The 19,510-nt window shown below is 40.5% G+C and overlaps 1 protein-coding gene across 3 annotated transcripts in view; it reads right to left on the minus strand.

Moving 5' to 3' along the window:
• The window catches only part of CPAP (centrosome assembly and centriole elongation protein), a 53,068-nt gene that overhangs the window by 7,142 nt on the left and 26,416 nt on the right, over nucleotides 1–19,510 (minus strand). For all 3 annotated transcript variants that reach the window (XM_014839330.3, XM_014839331.3, XM_014839333.3), the window contains exons 10-11: nucleotides 12,849–13,091; nucleotides 9,121–9,205 (exon numbers count right to left, since the gene is read on the minus strand). In XM_014839330.3, coding sequence (XP_014694816.3) covers nucleotides 9,121–9,205; nucleotides 12,849–13,091 — 328 coding nt within the window. The remainder of the gene's footprint in view (nucleotides 1–9,120; nucleotides 9,206–12,848; nucleotides 13,092–19,510) is intronic.

A 19,510-nucleotide genomic window follows, 5' to 3' on the forward strand; every position in this document is an offset into this window, starting at 1 on the left:
AGCACCCAGATCTGTGAGGAGGGACCTCCATGACTAGGAGGAGGGAGGAGAAAGGGAAGGAACAGATAATATCACAGGGTCTTGAAGGAATGTGGTTCCTGCTGTCTGCTTCAGGACAGCAGCAGGAAGTCCACCCAAAAGCCATCTGGAGTCCCTGACTTGAGGATCTCCCCACCAGGCCCACAGGGACCTGCAAAGCCCCAAGTGCTTTGCCCCACAGCACCCCAACTCTGCTGCTGGCTCCTTGTGCACACTCAGGAGTGCACCCACAAGAACAAGCTCCAAGACACAGGGAGAGTGTTCAGAAAATAGGCCACATTTGGTGGGCAAGGGAGAAACCACAAACTTGAGCTTTAGCACGACCTTCTGGAATACAAAAGAAAGGTTTCTAAACGCCATCCTGGTGAATTGTACGAACCAAATAAGTCATAAAAGCTTAGTTAAGGGGGTATCTGCTACTTCAAATGTGAAAACAGAAGCACTTTGCAACAAACAGTATGAAAAACATCAAAGAAATACAATATCATGAAAAGAAAATGCTGATTTTCCAAACAACTGAACTCAAAGGCATGAAATATGTGATCTATTGAATAAAGAATTCAAAATTGCCATTAGGAAGAAATTCAACAAGCTATAAGAGAACTCAAGACAATTCCATGAAATCAGGAATAAAATTAATGAACAGAGTTCTTTACTGAAGAGACTGAAATTATAAAAAAAGAACCAAACAAATTCTGGAGCAGAAGAATTCAATGAATGAGATGAAGATTGCAATAGAAAGCATCTACAGCAGGGCAGACCAGATAGAAGAAAGAATAAGTGACTTAGAGGATAGGAATATAGAAATACACTACAGTTAGAAGAGTTCTAAGATTTAAAAGCCATAAGAGCTACTGGATTCCGCTGGAAAGGCAAATATTCGAATTATTAGTGTCCCAGAAGAAGAAAAGAGAGAAAAGGGGGCAGAGAGTTTATTTAAAGAAATAATAGTTAAGAACTTCACAAAGCTGGGGTAGGACCTGGCCATCCAAGTCTACAAAGCTAATAGAATACCCTATTACCTCAATGCAAAAAGACCCTCTCCAAGATACACTGTAATGAAACTGTCAAAAATCAATGATATAGAAAAAATCTTAAAGGCACCAGGGAAAAAATGAAGTAATCAACAAAGGAACCCCTTTAGGCTATCATCAGATATCTCAGCAGAAACCCTCTAGGCCAAGAGAGAGGGGAATGATATATTCAAAATGCTGAAAGATAAAAATTGCCAACCAAGAATACTTTATCTGGCAAAGTTATCCTTCAGATGTGAAGGAGAGAGAAATAAAGGCTTTCCCAGACAAACAAAAGCTGAGGGATTTCATTACCACTAGACTTCCCTTGCAAAAAATGCTGAAATGAGTTCTTCAAGCTGAAACAAAAAGACACTAATTAGCAACATGACAACATACAGAAGTGTACAACACACTGGTAAAAGTGGAAATTTATAATGAGAAATAGAAAACTCCAGGCTGGTATATTAACAACTTAATTACAGTATAAAAGTTAAAGTGGGTGGGGCTGGCCCCGTGGCCGAGTGGTTAAGTTCATGCGCTCCACTGCAGGTGGCCCAGTGTTTCATTGGTTTGAATCCTGGGCGTGGACATGGCACTGCTCATCAAACCACGCTGAGGCAGCGTCCCACATGCCACAACTAGAAGGACCCACAACAAAGAATATACAACTATGTACTGGGGGGCTTTGGGGAGAAAAAGGAAAAAAATAAAATCTTTAAAAAAAAAAAACCAATTTAAAAAGTTAAAGGAAAAGAGGATGAAAAATAACTAAGGCTACTATAATTTGTTAACAAATACACAGCATAAAAGAGGTAAATTGTGATATCAAAAACATAAAGGCGGGGCCAGCCTGCTGGTATAGTGGTTAAGTTCGCAGGTTCTGCTTCAGCAGCCCAGAATTCACCAGTTCGGATGCCAGGCACGGACCTAGGCACTGCTGCTTATCAAGCCCTGCTGTGGCAGGATCCCACATATAAAGTCGAGGAAGATAGGCACGGATGTTAGCTCAGGGCCACTCTTCCTCAGCAAAATGAGGAGGATTGGCAGTGGATGTTAGCTCAGGGCTAATCTTGCTCAAAAAAAAAAAACAAACATAAAAGGAGAGGAGTAAAAGGGGGGAGCCTTTATAGGGGAATGAAGATAAGTTGTTATCAGCATAAAACAGACTATTTTATCTATGAGATGTATTATTTAAACATCACGGTAACCATAAGCAAAAATCTAGAGTAGACCCACAAAACATAACAAATGGGGAAGCAGAGCATATCACCATGGAAAACCACCAACTTACAAAAATAGGCAGAAACAGAGGGAAAAAGAAACAAGGAAAATACCAAACAACCAGAAAGCAATCAATAAGATGGCAGTAGTAAGCCCTCATATATCGATTATCAACTAATGTAAATGGATTGAATTCACCATTCAAAAAGCACAGAGTGGCTGGATGGATAAAAAAACAAGATCCAACTACATGCTGCCTTAGAGACTCATTTCAGCCCTAAAGACACACATAGGCTCAAAGTGAAGGGATGGAAGAAGATATTCCACGTAAGTAGAAGCCAAAAGAAAGCAGGGGTAGTCACACTTACATCAGATAAAATAGACGTTAAGCCAAAAACAGTAACAAGGGATGAAGAAGGTCACTATATAATGATAAAAGGGATCAATACATCAAGACGTCACTATATAATGATAAAAGGGATCAATATATTAAGATACAATAATCATAAATATATATGAACCCAAATCAGAGCACCTAAATATATTAAGCAAATAGTAACAGATCTAGAGAGAGAAACAGACCACAATACAGTAATAGTAGGACACATCAATACCCTACTGTCAGCAATGGATAAATCATCCAGACAGAAAATCAACAAGGAAACACCAAGCCATGCTGTGGTGGCATCCCACATACAAAATAGAAGACTGGCATAGACATTAGCTCAGGGCCAATCTTCCTCAAGCAAAAAGAAGACTGGCAACAGATGTTATCTCAGGGTGAATCTTCCTCACCAAAAACAAACAAACAAAAAGAAATCTTGAAACAAATGAAAATGAAAACACAATATACCAAAACCTATGGGATGCTGCAAAAGCAGTTGTGAGAGGAAAGTTTATAATGATAAATGCATATACTAAGAAATTAAAAACATCTCAAATAACCCAAATTTACTCCTCAAGGAACTACAAATAGAAGAACAAATTAGGGACTGGCCCCATGGCTGAGTGGTTGGGTTCGTGCACTCTGCTTTGGCGGCCTGGGTTCTCACCGATTCAGATCCTGGGCGTGGACATGGCACTGCTCATCAGGCCATGCTGAGGCAGCGTCCCACACGCGACAACTAGAAGGACCCACAACTAAAAATACACAACTGTGTACCAGGGGGCTTTGAGGAGAAAAAAGGAAAAATAAAATCTTTAAAAAAAAAAGAACAAATTAAACCCAGGGTTAGTATAAGTAAGGAAATAATAAAGATCAGAGTGGAAATAAATGAAATAGAGACTAGAAAAACAACAGAAAGGATCAATGAAACTAAGAGCTGATTTTTCAAAAATATAAACAAAATTAACAAACCCCTATAGCTAGACTAACTAATAAAAGAAGAGAGAAGACTCAAACGTAGAGTATTAGAATCAAAAGAGGAAACATTACAGATGATGCTACAGAAATACACGGGATCATAAATGACTCTAATAAACAATTATATGCCAACAAATTTGATAACCTATAAGAAATGGATAAATTCCTAGAAATAGACAACCTGCCAAGACTGAATCAGGAAGAAACAGAAAACCTGAACAGACTAATAACAAGTAAAGAGATTGAACCAGTAATCAAAAACTTCCCGATACAGAACACCCAAAGACCAGCTTTACTGGTGAACTATACCAAATATTTAAAGAAGAATTAATGCCAATCCTTCTCAAACTTTTCTAAAGAATGAAGAGGAGGCAACATTTCCAAAGTCAAGCTATGAAACCAGCATTACCCTCATACCAAAGCCAAATAAGGACACTACAAGAAAAGAAAACTATAGACCAATATCCCTGATGAATATAGACGTAAAACTTCCCACCAAAATATTAGCATACCAAATTCAAGAACACATTAAAAGGGTTATACACCATGACCAATTCAGATTTATCCCTGGGATGCAAGGATGGTTCAACATACACCAATCAATAAATGTAATAATTCACATCAATAGAATGAAAAATAAAAATCACATGATCATCTCAATAGATTCAGAAAAAGCATTTGACAAAATCCAACACCCTTTCATGATAAAAACCCTCAACAGACTGGATATAGAAGGACATAGCTCAACATAACAAAGGCCATAGATGAGAAACACACATCTATCATTATACTCAACAGTGAAAAATTGCGAGCTTTTCCTCTAAGATCAGCAACAAGAAAAGGATGCCAATCTCACCACTTTTATTCAATATAGTACTGGAAATCCTACCTGGAGCAATTAGGCAAGACAAAGATAAAAGGCACCCAAATTGGAAAGGAAGTAAAACTGTCGTTTCTGCCAATGATACAATTTTATACATAGAAAATCCCAATGACTAACTAAAAAAATTGTTAAAACTAATCAATGAATTCAGTAAAGTTGCAGGATATAAAATCAACAACAAAAATCAGTTGCACTTCTATATTCTAATAATGGAACATCTGAAAAAGAAACAAAGAAAATTATACCATTCACAATAGCATGGAAAACAATAAAATATTTAAAAATAAATTTAAACAAGGAAGTGAAAGATCTGTACAATGAAAACTACAAAACTGTGTTGAAAGAAATCAAAGATACAAACAAACGGAAAGACATCTCAGGTTCATGGATGGGAAAAATTAACATTGTTAAAATGTTCACACTGCCCAAAGCCATCTACAGATTGAACCCAATCCCTACCAAAATCCAATGGAAACAGAAATAGAAAAAATTCCTAAAATTTGTATGCAACCACAATAGACCCCCAAAGAGCCAAAGCAATCCCAAGAAGAAAGAACAAAGCCTGAGACGTCACAATTCCTGACTTACAACTATACTACAAAGCTACAGTAATTAAAACAGTATATGGGGCTGGCCCTGTGGCCGAGTGGTTAAGTTCACGTGTTCTGCTTCAGTGGCCCAGGGTTTTGCTGGTTCGGATCCTGGGTACGGACATGGCAGCACTCATCAAGCCATGCTGAGGTGGCATCCCACACAGCACAACCGGAGGGACCTACAACTAGAATATACATAACTGGGGGGCTTTGGGGAGAAGAAGAAGAAGAAGAAAAAAAGATTGGCAATAGATGATGGCTCAGGTGCAAATCTTTAAAAAAACACAAAAAAACAGTATGGTACTGGCATAAAAACAGACATTCAGACCCATGGAACAGAATAGCCAAGAATTAACCCTCCATATATATGGTCAACTGATATATAGCAAGGGAGCCAAGAATGCCCAATAAGGAAAGGATAGTGTCTTCAACAAACGAAGTTGCAAAAACTGGATAAACACACACAGAAAAATGAAATTGGACCCCTCTCTTATACAACTCACAAAAATTAACTCGAAAAGGATCAAAGGCTTAAACATAGACCTGACACCATAAAACTTCTAGTAAAAAACATAAGGGAGAACCTACTCAACACTGGTCTTGGCAACAACTTCTTGAATATGACACCAAAAGCACAAGAAACAAAAGCAAAAATCAACAAGTCAAACAGCATCAAACTTAAAAGCTTCTGCATAGCAAAAAAAACTATCAAACAAATGAAAAGGCAACCTAAGAACTGGAGAAAATTTTTGCAAACCATATTATCAGATGAGTTAATATCCAAATTATACAATGAACTCATACAACTCAGTAACGACAACAAAACTCCAATTAAAAAATGGGCAGAGGAACCAAATAGACATTTCCCAAAGAAGACATCCAAATGGCCAACAGGTACATGAAAAGATGCTTAATGTCACTAACCATCAGGGAAATGAACATCAAAACCATAATGGGACATCACCTCACACCTGTTAAAATGGCCATCATCAAGAAGACAAGAGAGGGCTGGCCCAGTGGTGTAGAGGTTAAGTTTCCGTGCTCCACTTTGGGAGCCCAGGTTTGCGGGTTCAGATCCCAGGTGCAGAACTACACCATTCATCAAGCCATGCTGTGGCAGCGACCCACATACAAAATGGGGGAAGACTGGCACAGATGTTAGCTCAGGGCCAACCTTCCTCAAGCAAAAAGAGGAGGCTTGGCGGGGCCAGCCCAGTGGTGCAGGAGTTAAGTTCACATGCTCTACTTTGGAGGCCTGGGGTTTGCTGGTTTGGATCCTGGGTGCGGACCTACGCACCACTTGTCAAGCCATGCTGTGCAGGCATCCCACATACAAAAAGTAGAGGAAGATGGACACGAATGTTAGCTCAGGGCCAGTCTTCCTCAACAAAAAGAGGAGGATTAGTGGCAGATATTAGCTGAGAGCTAATCTTCCCCAAAAAATAAAACACCAAAAAAACACCGAGGTGGTTTGGCAATGGTTGTTAGCTCATAGCCAATCTTCCTCACCAAAAAAAAAAGGGCGGGGGCAGGGGGGAGAAAAGGAACCCTTGTACACTACTACACTACACTGTTGATGGGAATGTAAACTGGTTCAACCACTATGGAAAACAATATGGAAGTTCCAGAAAAAATTAAAAATAGATCTACCATATGATCCAGCAATTCCACTTCTGGGTATATAAGCAAAGGAAATGAAAATAGGATACTGAAGAGATATATGTACTCCCATGCTTACTGCAGCATTATTCACAATAGCCAAGATATGGAAACAATCTAAGTGCCCATCAATGAATGAATAGATAAAGAAAATATGGTATATATACATACAATGGAATATTATTCAGCCATGAGACAAAAGGACATCCTGCCATTTGTGACAAAATGGATGGACCTTGAGGATATTATGCTAAGTGCGCTAAGTCAGAGAAAGACAAATACTGTATAAAACTTATATATGGAATCTAAAAAAGCCAAACTCATAAAAACAGACAGTAAAACTGGTTATCAAGGGCTGGGGGTTGGGAGATAGGAGAGATGCTGTTTAAAGTACAAACTTGCAACAAGTAGTAAATAAGCTCCTAGAGATCTAATGCACAGCATAGTGAATACAGACAACAATATTGTATTATAACCATCAAACTTACTAAGAGACTAATCTCAATTACTCCAACCACTAAAAAGAAATGACAATTCTGCGATGAGATAGAGGTGCTAATTATCGCTACACTGGCAATCATATAATAATATATAAATGTATCAAATCAACATGCTGTACGCCTTAAATTTACACAATGTTATATGTCAAATATATTTCAGTTAAAAAAAGATAAAGAATTTTGGTTCAACAAAAGGTAATATAAAGGGTAAAAGAACAAGCCACAGACTGGGAGAAGATATTTGCAATACATGTAACTGTTAAAGGATTATGATTGGGGGGACCCTCCCATAAATCAATAAAGAAAAAGACAACTCCAAAGAATGATGAATAAAAGACCTGAACAACTTCTCAAAAGAGGGAATCTTAATAGCTAATAAACATAGGCAAAGGTGTTCAACATAGTTAATAATCAGGGTGATGCAAATTAAAACTATAATGAGATGCTGTCACACTCCTACCAGACCGGCAAAAATTTAAGTCTGACAAGATCAAGTATTAACAAGGTGTGGAGCAAAGCAAGTACAGGTCAACATGATTAAATCTCAAAGATCATGTACAATGAAAGAAGACAACAGAATACATACAGTATGACTCTATTCAGAAAGCTCAAAAACAAGTAAAACAGTTTTCAGGGCTGTACCTATGAGAGTAGAAGCCACAAGGAAAAGCAAGGTAAGACGAGCACGGAGGGGGCGGTTCTAGGGGCTGCTCATCTATTTGTTCATCTAGGTGGCAGTTAACCAAGTATTTCCTTTATAATTATCAAATTGCATATGTTATATCAACTTTCCTAAATTTAATTCACAAAAATAATTTCTAAAACTTCCAGGAACATTAAAGACCCAGTTGTAAAAACAAAAGTTCATAGGAGAAAATAGTATATTTGTGACCTCAGGATTGAGGATTTCTAAAAGTCATGACAAACAAAAAACATAAAGATTGATAAATTCAATATTAAAAGGTTTTAAAAAACATGTATATAGAACACAAACCAAAAAGTTAAACACAGATTGGGAGAAAATACTGGCAGTGCTTAACTTACAAAGGATTAGTATGCAGAAGAACCAACTTCAATAAGGAGAAACACCCACACACCCCCAAAGTTTTAACTGGTGAAAAGAAAATAACAGGCAATTCACAAAAGAGGAATCCCAAACGCCCACTAACTATACAAAAAGATGTTCAGATGACCTTACGAGTAGTCAGGGAAATGCATTTTAAAATTATACTAACCCACCATTTCACACCCAACTGACTGGCCAAACGTTTACAGTCTGACCAGCTCAAGCGTTAGCAAGCACAAAGAGCATATTCTGCTGATGGTAAAAACATGATAAAACCACTTTGCAGAGCAAAGGGAAAACCTCCTGAAGTTGCACAAACCTAATATGACCCAACATCCTACTCTTGATATATATCCCAGGGAAACTCATAAGATCAAGACATGCTCTGCAGCCTTGTTCATTCTCATGACAAACCGGGAGAAAACCTGAATACCCATCAACAGGAAAACTTAACTGTGGCAGGTATATGTGGAATCTGTATAGATAATAAAATCAATAAACAGTTTATATTTATTAATGTAGATAAGTCAAAATATTGAGAGAAAAAAGCAAATTGTAGAGGGATACATAGAGTATGAAATAATATATACTGATTTATGGACACAATGTAGTAAAAGAATGAAAAACAAGAATGAGAATACTGTCGGGGGAAAATTAACTTGGGGAGTAAGATACAGAGGGGCTTCAATTATATTTACAATGTTTCATTTCTTAAATTGGGTGTAAATTCTCTATTCTTTAAACTGAAATATTTTATAAAAAGATCACACAACTTCTTACCTTGTGTTGATAAATAGCTTTTCTTATATTTTTCTACCTGGGTTCCTGAAGAAATCTGACTCTTTTGAAATTGGACTGATGAATTCTATAATATGAGACAATTTTGAATATAAAATTAGTGTTAGTCTACATATTAGCACAATGAATGAAACTAACAGAACTCAGTTTGCAGTGAGAACATTCTAAGTTTGTCCATTCATGTTGTTCTCATCTATCACTATCAGCCAGAGTGAACAAGCTGTTATCTATGAATGAACTACACACCAACACACACCACCTTTGGAAATACATTCATTCTTCAAGTGACAGCATAACAGACAATGTAAAACAAAACAGTTTTCTGTGACTGTGACCAGATTAGCCAGAGGACAAGGCAGGAACTCATGGTCAACATCCACAAACCCTCCAATCTCAACCTGTGAACGCGTCCCTCACCATCTTGCTCTAACACTCAAACTGAGCCCTAGCTGCCGCTGAGAAGATTGCTCATCACTGTCCACTGCCAGGGATGGAAGTTTCTCGCCTTCAGAGCTCACACCCCTAGGTTTAGAGGTAGGGTAGATGTCCACCTTGCTACCCATCACCGCTTCCAACAAAACTTCTCTCTCTCCCCCCAACCATCCTGCCACAGCTGTGTGTCTCACATCCATGTACTTGCCACCATGCACCCTCCTTGCGAGGAGATGACAGAGCAATGCCTTCACTTCCGTTTCTTGACCTACTCTCCCTCCGATCTGTACTCTATCCTACCTCAACCATGCACTCCAAAGGGCACAATCTGGAACTAGTCATTATCAGTACCTACAATTATCAATAACTGCACAAATCTCGACTTCAAAGCATTCAAATCCAGAATGTGGGGCATTCTACAAAATTACTAGCCTGGTCTATTCAAAAAGCCAATACAATTTAATAAAATGCTAAAGTATTTAGGGGTGAGATGCCATGATTTCTGCAATTACCTTCAAATGGTTCAGCAAAATACATATACATATATTTGCATACGGCAAAATGTTAACAGTGCTTGCATCTAGGTGAGCAGTCAGGTGTTCATCGTACTATTCTGTCAAAGTTCTCTATTTGGGGAAGCTTCACAATAAAATGTTTGGGGAAGAGGGGAGAATTCCACTTTCTAACTACCATATCCCATCCCTCCAGCTCATTTCTCTAATACCCTGACACCAACAATGCTTACAGCCTACAGGGTCCTACAATTCATTGATCCATGAGTTTTGTATGTCCCTCCAAACCTTGCAGCCCATGCCCTTCTTATGCAGCTTCAAGCCATGGTTCACTGCAGTCACTCTTGTCGCACATACTATTTCCATGCCCCTCTCTCACTCTGTGGGCGCCTGGATGACCACACCTCTTCTAAAATATAACTCTTCACCCCCTACACCCAAAAAGCTGAAAAAGAAAAAAATAATGTCAACAACTCTCTTGAAATATATGGTCTCTAACCTACACGGGCCCCCAATGCACCCCAGGAATCAACCTACACTTCCCCAGCCCCGTTGCTTTCCACTCTCTTAGACAACTATTTCACACTTCCTCCCATCTCCTCAAGCCTCCTACAACTCCTCCATCCTCACTCTCAGCTGACGACTGTGCTGAGAAAGTTAAAGCCTTAGGAGGGAACTTCCTACCAACGGGCACCACACCTCTAGCCTGCAGTCCATAGCTTAGACTTTCTGTTACTAGGAATGAACTATTCGTGCTCCTGGCCAAGGCCAGGCCCCTACTTCGTTCCCTACATCCCATCTTCTCTCATGCAGGAACATTGCTTTAACAACTCTCTCACTTTCTCCTGCATCAATATTTGCCTCTCTACTGAAGCAATTCTACCAAATACACAAACACTTGTTAATTTTCCCATCTTAAAGAAAAATCTTCCCCTACAGCCACTACCCCATCTCCTTACATTTACCGCAGAACTTCTCCACAAAGCTCTTACACTCTGTCTGAAACCTCCCATTCTCTTATCCAGACAGGCTTTTATCTTCAACACATCTCTACTTTGCAAATCCAGTGACCAATATCCAGTTCTCATCTTACTGAGGAGCATCACTGACACTGCTGGCCACTCTCCTCTCTGAGGTACTTCTGTACTCGGCTCTCAGGGCACCACACCGGCCTCCTTTACCTCATACTCACTGGTTGTTCACCTGCCTCATCCTCCTGCTTTTCACAACCTGGATCAGTACTTAGATCTCTTCACTATCCACTTTCAGCCTTGGTGATTTCTCCCAGCCCAAAGCTTTACCACACATTCCGATAACTCCAAACTTCTAGCTCCACCCTGACCGTCTCCTACTGTATGTGTAACTGCCCAGTTAACATCTCCACCTCATGTCTAATAGGCACTTCAAACTTATCTTCTCTAAACCTGAGCTCCTAATAGCTACGCCCCTGAGAAATATGTGTTCTCTTCTTGTGGTCCCTCATTATAAATGGAAATTCTATTAGGCCAAAAAGCTACACTGAACTTGGAAGCCACTCTTGATTCCTTTCTTGCTGTCACACCCCATATCCAGTTCATCAATAAATCCCAGCCACTCCTCAACTGTCCACGGCCACTGGCCCAGTCTAAGCCACCATCATATCTGGTCTGAATTACTGCCAACAATCGCCACACTCCCCCCTCAGTCTATTCTTTAGTCTACAGCACAGAGAGTGAGCTTACTAAAATAAAGCATTAGCCCACCCCTCAGTCAAAGCCCTCAGGGGAAATTAGCCCTCCCCATGTCACTCAGAGGAAAAAGCCCAAGTGCTTGCGGGAATCTATTAAGGCCTAATGAAATCTGTACCCACCACCCTCCGTCACGTCTCAGATCCCCTACTATTCTCCTCACTTACTCTACTCCAACCACACCAGCCTCAGGCTTTGCTCACTGTCAGGCAGATGTCCTCCAGGCCTCGGGGCTCCTCTCTTGCTCTGCTCCTCACCTGGGCTCAGCCTGGTTTACGCACGCCTCTCCTTAGGCCATGATTCAAACGGCACTTTCTCAGTAAGGCCTTCCTGGGCCATCCTATCTAAAACTCAACACCCCTAACCCCAACAGTTATCTCCACTTCCTTGCCTTTTCTCCTTACTTCTTGTCATTATGGCACACACCATATATTTTATTTATCTATCTTATTTACAGTCTTTCTCCTGTCACAAGAATATAAGTTCCAAGAGGGTACGGAAGTCGGTCTGTTGTTCTCACTGCTTTATACCCAGTGCCTAAAGGCAGTGTCGGGCACACCACAGCTGTGAATACAGATGAATGAAAGACCAATTACTTGATTCAAAAGGATCATATGCATGTGACTTTCTGCAAAAACTTCACTTCGCTGTTTTAACTGAGAGTATCTGCCTATTGTGGCATAATTCCTTCATAAGAATTATAAAAGTGAACTTGAAAACTATCTGTATAGCAATGCTCAAAACATTTTTTATTGTGGTAAACTATATATAATAAAATTTACCATCTTAACCATTTTGAAGTGTACAGGTAATGGTGTTAAATACATTCACATTGTCGTGCTACCATCACCACCGTCCATTTCCAAAACTCTTTTCATCTTGCAAAACTGAAACTCTAGACTCACGAAACAACAACTCCTCATTTTCCCCTCCCCAGCCCTGGCAACCACCTGTCTACTTTCTGCCTCTATGAATTTGACTGCTCAAATATTTAACATCTTCCCCTGACTTGACACAACCAGCTGGGCTCCAAACCTACCATGGACCCATCTTTTTTCGCAGCAGTCACACACTGCCCCGTCTTGGTGCTGCTCTCGGTAGCTTCTGCTTTCTTCCAGGCATCTAGTCGGAATCTTTCCATCACTTTTATTTCTTCCCGGAGGTCTGTGTTCTCTTTGACCAAAACTTCTATCTGGCTTCTAAGACGACCATGTGTGCTTGACCATTTTGCTTCCTTTCTTTTCAAATCTTCCTGTAAATCTGCTATCTGCTGTTTCAAAGCCTCTCAAAAAAAAGCATTACCAGAATTACAACAATGCAACAGAAGACAAGAGGCACAGTAACGAAAAAGAACAGCTAGAACGAGCACAGATAGTAGAAAAGGGAAGACTTAGTCAATCACATTTCAATAACACTGGGTTCTCCAGGAAGGGAAGAGGGTTCAGGCTACCTCATACCACTAACGAAATTCATTCCAGAAGTCAGGAGAGAGAGTTCACTGCAGTAATACTGCCAGGAGGTAACGGAGGTCTCAACTCAGATAGGAAATGAAAAAGAAACAGATAAACGGGGGACACCTGGTGAAGAAAAAAATTAATAGGAATTTATGACTAATTGAAAGAAGACCTAAGGTAAAGGGAAGAATAAAAGATGCAAAGTCAAAACTACCAGCCCTGAAAACTGATTCTTTTTGGAATTCATAAGAAGAAACAGGTTTTAAGAAAGTAAGTTGTTCTAGATGGAGTAAATGACATTAAGTGAAGACACTCCTGGAAATGTCTAGAAGCAACTTCCAACTGTACAAATAGAAATCAAGACGGACAAGAGAACTAAGGAGAGATTAGTCATCTACATGGATTATGTAGGGCAAGTTATGAGGACTGGCTGAGAGTTGAGGAAAGGAGTACAGACAGAAGCAAGACAGCATTTACCACCTGAGAACCCACTCAGATAGGAGACTGAAGGCTGCGAAGAACCCTAACCACCTCATGAATACACACGTAAAATCTGACATCCGTCCTTTCCCATGTAAGCCTCACAACAGCCAACAAAGTAGACCACATGGCAGAAGAAGTAACTAGGGCTCAGAAGACTCCTGCTTGGGGGGTTATATCACACAGAGCAGAGACTCTGCATCTGGGTGAGATCAAGGCTGGAATTCTCATTATGGGCCATAAAAGCTCTTGAAACAAGGTCATTAACCTCCCTAAACATCAGCCCCCCTACCTATAAAATCGTGGAGTATAACCAATAAATGAGCAATTTCTAACTGGTGAGCATTTTTACCATGTGGGAAAATAGACTTATTAACACTAACATGGTAACAAATAATTCTAAATAGGTTAGGAATTCAAAGGCAAATAAGCGAGACAGAGAAAGACAAATACTGTATGGTATCACTTATATGTGGAATCCTAGGGGGAAAAAAGCTGATTTCATAAAAGCAAAATAGAAGGGTGGTTCCCAGGGGCTGGCGGGAGAGGGAAATGGAGTGACGGAGTCAAAGGATACAAACTTTCAGTTATAAGAATAAATTCTGAGAAGCTAATGCACAGTAGGGTGACTATAGTTGATAATACAGTACTTGATACTTCCAAGTTGCTAAGAGTAGATCTTAAGCATTCTCACCACACATACACAGAGTTAGCTATGTAAGGTGATGGTTAATTATCTAAATTTTGATAATCACACCACAACATATGTGTATACCAAATCATCACACTGTACACTTTAAATGTATACAATTATACCAATGCTACTGCCACAAAAAAAAACGTGTTAAGAATGTAAAAAAATAAAAAATAATTTTTATGTTGATTGCATGCAGAAATGATAATATTTTGGATAGACTGAGTTAAATAAAATGCATTATTAAAATGTTTTAATTTTTATTTTGTTTTTTGATAAAAATAAATATAAATAAATACATACAATTAATTTGAACAGATATTTCTCCAAAGAAGACACACGACGGCCAACAGGTACATGAAAGGATGTTCAACGTCATTAACTATCAGGGAAATGCAAATCAAAACTACAATGAGATATCACGTCCCTCCCTTCAGAATGGTTATAACTAACAAGACAGGAAACAACAAGTGTTGGAGAGGATGTGGAGAAAAGGGAACTCATACACTGCTGATGGGAGTGCAAGCTGGTGCAGCCAGGATGGAAAACAGTAGGGAGATTCCTCAAAAAATTAAGAATAGAACTACCATATGACCCAGCTATTCCACTGCTGGATATTTATCCAAAGAACATGAAAACACGAATGCAAAAATATACATGCACCTCTATGTCCACCAGAGCAGTATTCACAATAGCCAAGACTTGGAAGCAATGTAGGTGCCCATCAAGCAAAGAACGGATAAAGAAGAGGTGGTATATATACACAACGGAATGCTACTCAGCAGTAAGAAATGATGAAATCCAGCCATTGTGACAACATGGATTGACCCTGAGGGTATTGTGCTAAGCGAAATAAGTCAGAGGGAGAAAGTCAAATACCACATGATCTCACTCATAAGTTGAAGATAAAAACAACAGACAATCACATAGAGAAATAGAGATTGAACTGGTGGTTACGAGAGGGGACGTGGGGAGAAGGGAGAGCAAAAGGGGTGATTAGGCACATGTATATGGTGATGGATTGTAATTAGTCTTTGGGTGGGGAACATGATGTAATCTACACAGAAATTGAAATATAATGATGTACACCTAAAATTTATGTCATAAACCAATGTTATCACAATTAAAAAAATTATAAAAAATAAATTTTAAATATATATACAATTAAATTTTTCAATTATTCTTCAATAACATTAAGAAAATAATTCATTAGGGGCTGGCCCTGTGGCCGAGTGGTTAAGATGGTGCACTCTGCTGTGGCGGCCCAGGGTTTCGCTAGTTCGAATCCTGGGCGCCGACATGGCACCACTCATCAGGCCATGCTGAGGCAGCGTCCCACATGCCACAGCTAGAAGGACCCACAACTAAAAACACACAACTATGTACTAGCGGGTTTGGGGGAGAAAAAAGAAAAATAAAATCTTTAAAAAAAATAATAATTCATTAGCAATTAATATTTATAAAATATCTATCAACTATCAGGTACTATTATAGGTCCCTGGAATACAAAGAACAAAACAAAGATTGCAGGGAGAGTTATTTTGGAAAGTGACACAGGGCTATGGAAGAAAAAGCCAGGTAGGTAGGAGGAATTAGTGTGGCTGGGGAGGGAGGCATGTGCAGGGAAGGTGAGCTGCAGTACTAAATATAAACATGGCAGGTCTCATTGAACAAGGACCTGAAGGAGGTGGAGAACGAGCCACATGGCTGTCCAGGGGAAGAGCATCCCCAGAAGCACCAGCAAACACACCAGGAAGAAGGGTGCCTGGCACAGCTGCAGAACAGAAAGGAGGCCAGCGAGCTGGGGCAGAATGCACAAGGGAGAGCAGCAGATGATGTGAAAAAGGTAAAAGAACACCAGATCATATAGGAACTTGAGGCCGCTATGAGGACTGGGGCTATTACAAGACAAAAGGGGAGCCATGGAAGGGCCATGAGCAGAGAGGGGACATGACCTGGTTTCCTAATGGCAGAATCCCCAGCCACTGCATGGCAAAGAAACCGCAGGGACAAGCATGACAGCAGAGACCACACGGCCAGCTAGTCCACTAACTCCGAGATGGCAATTCAAATCTGGGTAAGTTCTCTGACAGAATAGCATGGAGTATAAGAAAGAGAGAAGAGAATGATTCTAGGTTTCTGGCCCGAGCACATGGAAGGTCAGGGTGGCCGTCACCTGAGATGGGAGACAGCTGAGGGAGGGAAGACCAGGAGTGTACTTTCAGACATAACAAGGTGAAACGTCAGTAGCTAGTCAGATATACCAGACCAATACAGAGAACAGTCTAGGCCAGGATTTAAGTTGGGGAATTTAGAATATAAATCATAATTTACGCCATGAAACTCAATGAGGTCATCAAGGGAGGACACACTCTCCTCCCTGATGGATGAACTCCACCAGTAAGTTAAAGAGGACAAAGAAGCAAAGGAGAATAAGATGAATCAAGCAGCCCAGGGAAGGGAAAAGCTCAAGCATCAGGCATCCTGAGAGTCAGAAGAGTGAAGCCTGTGATAAGGAGTCATGTGCTGCTTATGAACAAGTCACACGAGGACCGAGAACTGGCCACCAGTCTACCATCTGAGGGGCTGGTGATCGACAGGGGCAGTTCCAGAGCCGTGGTATGGATGGAAGCCTAACTGTAGCGTGTATAGAGAGAACAGGAGGCGAGACCTCGAGACAGTGATATAGACAACGCTTTCAAGGAGTTTTGCTGCACAGGAACAAAGAAAGAAGGTTGTGGCTGACACGGGGCATGGAGAGATTTTAAGAAGTAACAGCAAGTGTGTACATTGATGGAAAGATTCAGTAGAGAGTGGAAGATGGATGTTGTGGGAGAGACAGGGAAGAAATGCTGGAGCAGGGGTGTAGGTGTGAAAAGGTGAGACCTGGTGTGTAAGCAAGGCTTTACCTACAAGCATGGACAATACATCTAAGCACAGAGGGAGGCAGAGTACATGGGTTCAGATGCCACAGGCGGCACCAAAGGTAGGGTCAGGGGGAAGTTCTCAGCCAAGTAGAAAGCAGGGTCTTTAGGAAAGAGTGAGGCCACCACAAAGTGGGAGGCTTAAGAAGGGGGAGAGTACGAAATGGTCCTCTAGGAGAGTGGGAAAGGAGGCAGGATGGAAATATTACAGGCCCACTTGTGGTTCCTGCTCACAATTTTAGGGTAAGCCTGTTCCCTGTGAAATTTTTCTTCCAGCTAAATTAAGTGTTATGGGCACAGGGATGGAGTAGGCAGGAAACATAGGGTTGTAGTTTTGCCAAACAAAATCTGATGACTTGAGAAATGAGAGTAAAGAATATAAAGTAATGATTATAGTGACTGACTCTGGGGTGTAAGAACATAAGGGGCAGGTGAGTCGGATCAATGGTTTGAAAGCCCTAATGGAATGAAGGATTACTGGGGTGGAGTAATAGAGGGAGTGACAAATATTCTTGTGCTTGCTCACAAAAGGCTAGGAAGTAGAGTTTAAAATAAAAGCCAGAGTTTGCGAGTATTAATAACTGGGGGAATAGAGGCTGTCCAGTCTTACAGCTGTGGGAAACATAATCAAAGATAGGCTTACCAAAAGCAGGTTTGCACTAAAAGAACAATACGTCAGACAAATAAGCAGAAAGAGAAAGGTTACTGTGAGGCAGAGAAAATACAACATACAAATGTAGAGATGGGAAAGAAAGGCTGGGGAAAGGGTCTGTCCAGGGCAACAGCGCAAGACTTGCAAGGGAGGAAGGAACGCCACTATGAAGGGTCTTGTATGGCACGTGAAGGAGTTTGTATTTTTATCCCAAGAGGAAGCCAACTGAAGGATTCTGAACAGGAGAAGAACGTCAGGTTTCGTGTCAAAAGATCACTCTGACAGCAAGGGGAGGACAGAAGTGGAGAGGAAAGAGGGAGAGACAGAAATCAAGCTAAGAGATGAATGAAGAACAGAGAGACAGGTCAGACATGCAAGGAGGTGGGAGGAAGAGAAAGGGCCAGGATTGAAAAGATACACAGGAGATAAAGTCAAAAGAACTTACTGTCTGATGGGATTGGAAAGTGGAAGAGGTCCAGATTTCTATCCCAAGTGAATGGGGAAAAAGTCAGAAGGAAAGGCAGAGTTAGTAGGTATAGGATAAGTCACGTTTGAAACTCTCAGATAGAGCCAGCCACCTCACTAGACAGCGCCTCACAATCCTGGGCACTCAAATATCAGCTGAAAGAAGAAACACATACACAGGTCTGTAGTTCAGTAAAGATCTGCCTGAAAATCAATGTGTAAGTTATCAATGAAACCTCACTGTATGAGAATCAGAATAAAGTTACATGATTAAGACAGAAAAATCAATGTGAACTCATGACTTCAGAGAGACACTGCCCTTCCCCAGTTCTGCCATTAGGACAGGAACCAATAGCAAGGAGAGCATGGAGGCCTACTGCCAATCCTCAGTGAACTCCTAATGGTAGAATAAAAGAAACAGGGCTCCTTGGAGGACAGCTAATTCAGATCTGGGGTAGGTTTAAGCGGGGAAAAAAAGCAAAAACCAGGTGGTCTCAGGGCTGGCCCAGTGGCATAGTGGTGAAGTTTGCACACTCCGCTTCAGGAGCCTGGGGTTCACGGGTTTGGATCCCAGGTGCAGACCTACACACTGCTCATCAAGCCATGCTGTGGCAGCATCCCATATACAAAATAGAGGAAAATTGGCACAGATGTTAGCTCAGAGCCAATCTTCCTCACCAAAAAAACAAAAATAAAAACAAAACAAAAAACACCAGGCAGTCTGATATAACCAAATTGTCACAGAAAGCAGGGATACTTTCAAAAATTCAAGAGCAATGACAATGCTACAGAACAAGAAGCTGATGTACTTAAAGGAGCTCCCACTGGTCAAGTTGGGACCACTTGATTATCAAAAAGGAAATTTTGTAATTAATTAGACTAACTTCAGTTTGTGAAAGGCTGTAAGTCAATAACGATGAATGTTAATTCCAGGAAGACAGAAATGTCTTACTCATCAGCAATTCCCCAGTGCTAAGAACAGTATCCAGTCATAAAGAATTCTCAATAAATTTGCTGAATGAATTCTCAAGA

This window comes from Equus asinus, chromosome 11 (genome assembly GCF_041296235.1).
Source record: "Equus asinus isolate D_3611 breed Donkey chromosome 11, EquAss-T2T_v2, whole genome shotgun sequence".
Lineage (NCBI taxonomy): Eukaryota > Metazoa > Chordata > Mammalia > Perissodactyla > Equidae > Equus > Equus asinus.